General features: G+C 39.3%; 1 protein-coding gene across 2 annotated transcripts in view; it reads right to left on the reverse strand.

The window, feature by feature from the left end:
* The window catches only part of LOC138012415 (L-fucose kinase-like), a 64,663-nt gene that overhangs the window by 23,709 nt on the left and 33,454 nt on the right, over window positions 1–7,500 (reverse strand). For both annotated transcript variants that reach the window (XM_068859278.1, XM_068859210.1), the window contains exons 13-17: window positions 6,730–6,855; window positions 2,243–2,341; window positions 905–1,122; window positions 492–706; window positions 222–370 (exon numbers count right to left, since the gene is read on the reverse strand). In XM_068859278.1, the coding sequence (XP_068715379.1) occupies window positions 222–370; window positions 492–706; window positions 905–1,122; window positions 2,243–2,341; window positions 6,730–6,855 (807 nt within the window). The remainder of the gene's footprint in view (window positions 1–221; window positions 371–491; window positions 707–904; window positions 1,123–2,242; window positions 2,342–6,729; window positions 6,856–7,500) is intronic.

Consider the following 7,500-nt stretch of genomic DNA (forward strand, 5'->3'; position numbering starts at 1 on the left):
AAAAATACGACAATGCTGATGACGATGATGATGATGGTATAGAGATTCAAAGGCCTGGAGTTGTGAGTCTCATCTATGTTTTTGTTGTCCAAGTTGCTGTTTGTTCCTCTTGTTGTTGTTCTTGTTGTCAGTGTTATTGTTGCTGCCGCCGCTGCTGCGTTCTTGTTGTGACTATTTGGTGGCCACTTCTTTATTGGTTTAACTTGTCAGCGTTTACAAACCTCTAAAAACTTCACTGCCTCCATCCAGGATTCGTTGCGCGCCGGACCGCTTCTCAGGCCAGTACTCTCTCCAGCCATAGCACCCAACACATCCGCAATACACGCCAAAGTCCGAGCAGCCACGCCCGGAGAGCTTGTGCTTGATGCAACTGGGGAATGGTAACAAATGCACCAACATAAACAAGGAGTTAATTAACGAAATTAAGCATCTGTCCTCTCTTCTGCAGATAAATTAACACGAACTCAGCTATCATTACGGAACAAATTTACCTTGGTCTAAGGTTTCCAAGAGATCTTTTGCGAAACCTTCTTGAGTACAGCTCCTAAAGAATGGGAGGAGGCAATCACTTGTGCAGTTCCTTAACGTATCCTCGACTTGCGCCTTCCCAATTTGAAACCACAAACTCTTGGTCAATTTGAACTCTGCAGACAAGTCGAGCAAGGACATAATTTCTTTCAAAGACATCCTCAAGGAAGATCGCCATCTGGAAGCCAAGAAGACACGAAATAAATCACACTGTTAACTTTCATGATAAAGACTTGAAGATGAAAAGAAGCCCAGAATTTATGATCTCTGGAAAACAAGAAATCATATGCCAGTCTTACCACTGGCCAACGATTATCAATTGTCACACGAAAATATTGATTAAGGAGAGCTTGGTGATTAAATCACAAAATATTACCTTTTCAGACAACTATTAAGTCCTTGGTGTTGAGATCTTTCTGGGTCAGAAATAAAATTCCTGTTGACGTCAGAGTCCCCATTTGATGATCCAGCAGAGCCGTAAGTGACCATAGCCAACCACAACAAATCGTCTTTGCAAGTTTTCTCGTTTGCAAAGTCGAAGAAGTGAACAACAGAGAACAACCTAGCATTCCACAGGCATTGTTCATCTTCAGGCTAGAAAGAAAACAGAACTGGGAATAACAAATGCAACGATGCTCGCCAATATTAATTTTGAGATGCTGAACGCTCAAATATGTTGAAATCAAGATGTTGAATTAAAAAAACAACAGCGGTTTGACCAGCGCTTAATATACGAGTTCACGCTCTTGAGTGCAACATGGGTAATCAGGGCAAGATGGAGAAAAATTCAAAGGTTTGTGTCGAAGTTCAAAACGATGAAAAGTATTCATGATATGCAATTTTGGGTTTTTCTATTTTCCAAAACAGAAGATATGCGCTCAAAGGTGCGGCAGAATAACGTTGGAGAGTACGGCTATTGTAGAAATTATTTTATTAAACAAAGCTTCTGCCATACATTTCCGGTAATTCCCAAGGCACAAAATTACAGAGAATGTATGGAGACAAAAAAAGTAATATTTAGGAATTCCAAAGAATAGATACCAAGTTCAGTTCATCTCAGTTGTGAAATTGAGCTTATTTGCTTGGTTTATGAAGGCGAAAGTCTATAAAGTAGAGTCATGAACAGTTTATTTTGCTTTGAATTTCAATACAAACCTTTCAATTTCCTGCCACTTTGCCCTGATTACCCATGATGCACTAAAGAGCGTGAACTGGTCTATTAACACAGACTTTGGAAACGAACGTAACATTCGGTTGTAATGAATTTAATTGATGAGGTTTTAGCAGAAACCCATAAGGGTTGAAACGTGTAACGCGCGTTCACAGCTTCCGAATATTCAGTGCGAACTTATTGGTTGAATGTTTCAGTGCGAAGTACCATATTTGGAAACCCCTCGCTCTTGTTGTTCCAAATATGGTACTTAGCAAATCGAATATTCAGAAGCTTGTTTCCCAGCACACAAGGGGCCGTTACACGTTTCAACCCTTATGGGTTTCTGGTTTTAGGGAATGGACATTCCACTTGCTCCAACCTGGATTATTCCGGGTATCACAAAAACCTTATCCAATACCCGTTTTTGTATACATCGTTTCAAAGTAATGAAGCAACATAAAAAACTTGTTGAGATTTAATTTTTCAGCTTGCAAATGGAAATGAAACATAAAAAACAGGTATTGTTGCGCGAGAATTTAAAAGGTTTCAGCGATTACTCACCACGCCAAACCAGATCTCTTCGGGGTTAATTCCGGTCTCGTTAAAAAATGTTCTCCAGGGCTTGTTACAGTAGCTACTGTCAGCTGAAGAAAATGGCACCTGCATAACACCAGAAAGTAGAAATACGGAGAAGTCCGGCACAAAATCAAAATCGAATTTAACGAAGGGATAATAATAATAATAATAATAATACTCAGCTCCGTGGTAAAAGATAGCACACAGGTAACCTGTGATCATGCGTACTTTTCTTTTAGACAGGGCGCTAAAAGGTAGGCCTGATACAATTTCTCAACGAGCTATCTCCCGCCTACCTGTCAAAAGTGATGTTATCTTGTGTCATGCTTAAATGTCAGCCAACCAGATTTTCCCAGGAAATTACCTGCACGTTGTTGCGAAACAAAAACAAATAGACTTCCAGCTGAAACGTCTGCGAAGTCAGACTTATCCATGGAATCAAAGGTACTATTATTTCTGCAAATCCCGCTTGACAGTTGGTGCTGTTTCTCTGTTCAAACCATCAAGGAACAAAGAATTTCGACATAGAATCGCAGAAAAAAGCCGAATCCTTCATGTCACCTTTTCGCGCCCTCTCTAAAGAAGAGTACGCCTGATCGCAGGTTAGCACACAGGATGCTAGTTGGACCTAGAGACTAACTTGAATTAAATCATACAATAATATGGCTGATAAAACAAGTAAAAATCTAAGACAATTGCAATACGTGATTCCTGATAGGATTACTAAAAGTCTTTAAATTACACGAGGTTCATATTTCATCCTTGAGAGAATTCCATAATTTGGGACCGAAAAATCTGATTGACTTAAGACCACAGGCAGTCTTATTACATTTAGGTGCCTTTAAAATAAGAGTTCCTCTCAGATTATACGCAAAAGCACGCAATTGAAACGGGCGCTTAAAATACAAATGAAGCTAAGTTATTAAGAGCTTTACAGACTAATGTTACGGTATTTAAAAGTGGACGATTGTAAAGGGCAGTCTTGCTCGCTTTCTTCGACAATACTTCATAATTGCTGGACCAGTCTTGAAAAACACTTCGTAGAGCTCCTTCGTTTAGCTTTCCAAGCTATCAGAGTCACTTTCAAGGTGAAAGTGAACGGAAGAGCAGTATTTAAGATATGATAGAATGAAAGCGTCGTATAATTTCAACTTTGAATCAAAGGGGATATGAAGTTTAAATCTGTTTAAAACTGATAAACTGGCAATGTGTTCATGAAAATTAAGTTTGTTATCAATGATAACAACCAAAAGTTTAAAGTTTAACACTGCTCATCTGCTGCAATTCTTGTCCAGTTACTTTAAATTTCAGGTCAATAGTTGATCTTCCAGGAGCTAGGCCGAGACTCGACTCGACTTGGAACTTGTTAGGACTCTCTTTTAAAGAGTTCAGTGAAAACTGCACCAATGATCTTTCCAAGCAGGGTTCGAAATTAACTTTTTTATATGGGCGACAACTGGCGACTGGATAAAATTTTCTCCTGAAAATGCACGTTTTGAACTTCTTTATGGAGACTAGAAAGCAACGACCGCGCGGTCTTGTGTATGTCTCAAGCATTATTTTCGCTTTCGAAAGCGGACATTTTGGAGAGAAAATGTACCCAACCTGGAATGTAATGAAGAAGTCCATCTGCCCATTTGTTGAAAATTTCAGCCACGGAAACACCACTCACGTTCTGTCGCACACGAGCCGCCATGTTATTACTGTACTACATTCCTCGCACCAGTCCCTCAAATCTCTCTACTGAGTCGCAGTTTTTTCGCCCGCAATACGTATTTTATGAGAAACCGCAAAAAAACGTGGCGGCTTGAGACGTTATGAAGACCTATGGAGGTAGTTAACGGGAAACTCCTTTCATTTTTATTTCAAAAACATCGGCAGGATAAAAAGTAAGACACTTGTTGGCAAACGGCTCTGAACTTAATAGTAGGCCGCCCACTCGCGACCAACTGTGAAATTCTGCTCGCCAGTACTCGAGTTTTAGTCGCATTGGCGACCAGGAAGGCGCAATTTCGGACCCTGCCAAGTCGTCATTGATAGCAGTTTCAACAGTCTTCGGGCATTCACGGCTGAAGTAAAGATGATTGTCACAAGCATAGGTGTTGATATTAGATTCAGTTGTACAGAAACATAGATCATTCACAAAAATATTGAACAACAAAGGGCGTAAAACAGACCTCTGAGGGACCCCTTTTTGTAATGGAAGCTATTCAGAGGAAGTGTCAAGAATTTTTACACGTTTCCTTCGACCAACAATCAACTTTTCCATCAAACGAAGACTTTCTTGGGATAGGTTGCAGCCACTCAGTTTGGCTAATAGAATGTCACGAGGTAAACTATCGAAAGCTTTACTGAGATCCAATGAGACAACACCATCAGGACGTCCATCATCGAGATTCTGCTTCCAGTATTCGAATAAATCAATCAACACAGTGTTGCATTCAGTGATATCTCCGGAATACAGATTCGCGATCAATGGGCAGCTTTTCAAACCAACTGTATAATTGCAAATAAAACAGCACCAAAAACTGACAGAACAGGAATGGGTCGAAAATTTCTCAAGTTTCGTAATGTTGGTCTTCACTTTCAAATACAGACGTTACTTGCCCAGACTTTCAAGCCAAAGTTATCTCTCCCGTGCGGATACAGAAGTTATATTAAGTCAGTCAATGGAGAAGTAAATGCTTTAGAAGTTAATTTGAGAGTGTAAGCATTAATGTTGTCGAAGCGGGGAGACTTGGATATCTTGAGTGATGCAATTATGTCAGAGACGATAACATTGGTGACTTTGTTAAAGCGAAAAGAGTCTTAATGGTGATTATGATTCTGTATAACATTTGCAATTGATATAAAACTTGGGTGGTTATCATGACTATTGGCACTTTCTTCAGCCAAGGAGCAAATGTGAACAAAATAACTGTTAAATGTCTGTGCCATGTGGGATCTGTTGCTGATAACATTCCCATTACCCAGAAGAACAATGTCACTAGTTGATTTAGAGCCTTTCGTGTGCAGAAATGGTTTAAATGTGTTCCAAAATTCCGATGGTTTGTCCTTGGCGCTCTTTGCAGCATTTCGAAAATAGGCTGCAAGTGCTTTCCTGCTCATCTGCACTGTTTGATTCCTTTGTTGTTTGTATTTAAGGTGGTCTGTTGGGTCTGCAGTTTTCTTGTATCTCCTCCCGAGATGTTTCCGATTTCGAATACATCGCCGACGTTCTTTGTTCATGAAGGGCACCTGCCTGCCTTTAACCTTGACATATATCAATGGAACGTCATCCTCAATAACGTCCACATAAACTTTCTGCCATGTCCAATGGGCATCATCAATGCCGTCAAAGACATATGACACATGAAATGGAACGTAGTCCAAGTCCTGTATCAGTTGATCAGGGTTCAGATCTTTAGTTTTCCTGTATGAGATGAATTTAGGCTGGGCACGCGGCAGATGATAATTCACAGCTGCACAGATAAGAAAGTGACCAACAAAATGTACCTCAACTGCCTCGGCACAGAGAAAACGTCTGAGATTGTTGGTCAAAATTACATCAATAAGAGTGGATGAACTATCCGTTGATCTTGTGGGAAAGGTCACAAATGTCCACCAAGGCTCGTTCTTCCTTATTTTGGTTATCAGGGCACAGCAAATTGCAGTTTTAATTCATAACGATTGCAATTTTCTAAAATTTGATTGGTGCGTTAACTACTTTATTTTTCACTAATTATCGTGTAGGGTTGAAATCGGACAGTTGGCTGTAATCGGCGAATTATTATCGGATACCTGAAATCGGACAGTTACATCAGCCAATCACATTAACTGCACTCAGCTTTATCCATCAATCACAGAATTTATCACAATAACCATAGCAACAACCACTTCCCCACCAAACTGGGGTTTTTCCAAAATGGACAAGTTCGTAACATTAGACAGTGAAAAAGGAATGCATTAATTTTGTTTCCTCGGAAATTGAAATGGTTATGATTAATTGGTAACAGGACTTCGTGTAGTCCAATTCGGTCTGTAATCATACGAGTGATTAAACAAATGGGACTCCCGCTACGCGGTCATCTAATTTAGTTAATCACTCGTATGATGATTACAGACCAAATTCGACTCCACTCAGTCCTATTTCCATTATAAATCACCAAGTATATGATGGGATAACGAATGGGTTGCTAGGTCAAGTCACTTTTGGTGAAGCAGTTCAAGGTTACACAAACAAGTTTTAACACTTTTGAGAAACCAACCTGTCACAAAACAGATGCCATGTTAAACAAAATTGTAGGTGGTTTTCCTGTTGCTATGGTGACCTTTGGCACCACATTGCGGAGCAATAAACAGTCTTTAACATGGTACTATAACATTGACATTCTGAGACACTGCTAAAATCACCGTCTCATTAAGATTAATTATTGTTGAAGCTTGTTAGAGCCACCTTAACTAACTGTGGCAGTGTGCACGTAAAGTCTCACCTGTAAATCATCATGGACACCCATCACTACCAGCACTTGCTGAGGTTTATCACTTAGTTTTGGAAGATTGACATTGAACTGCATGAGGCATAAGTCATCTGGAAAAGTAAAGCCGACTGGAACACTCTGAAAAAAGGAACATGAACAAAAATTAGTTATTTGCTTATTTATTTATTTTTTATCTATCATTTCTTTATTAGCCAATTGCCTTAAATACATATTACAATTAAACGGATCAAAAAATACAATTAAAGGCGAGGAAGTCTCAAGAAGCCATGGAGGCTTATAGGGAGGACTCCCTCTTATTAATTACAGCAAACTTAACTAAAAAACACTGAGGAAAAAGAGAGACAAAGAAAGTACAAAATGGTTTGAAAGAAATTTACGAAAAAAAAAAAAAAATAGGGAGCAATATTATGAAACTATTTGTATGTACGGATAGTGTTCATCATACTTCACACATTTATTACCATGAGGGCTTGACCCAGCCCAGGAATGGTTGCATTTCCCTACTGGGTCAGGCCTCTCCTGTGCTCTATATTTATTAGTTATCTTGTGAAAGAATAAGGTAAGCTTTGAGTGAGCGTTTGAAAGTTCTTAAATTATTTGACAATTTTGGACCTTGGTACAAAATAGTAAATTGTTTGATGCATGTTCTGCAACAGTGAGAACAATATTACTCAGCATTTTTGGTGAAGTGAATTATGAAATTGGCTTCCAATTTGAAATAAGTTTTGAAATAGCAAGGTAGCATTCCATGGTGGTCCATGT

Source organism: Montipora foliosa, chromosome 1, assembly GCF_036669935.1.
Source record: "Montipora foliosa isolate CH-2021 chromosome 1, ASM3666993v2, whole genome shotgun sequence".
NCBI lineage: Eukaryota > Metazoa > Cnidaria > Anthozoa > Scleractinia > Acroporidae > Montipora > Montipora foliosa.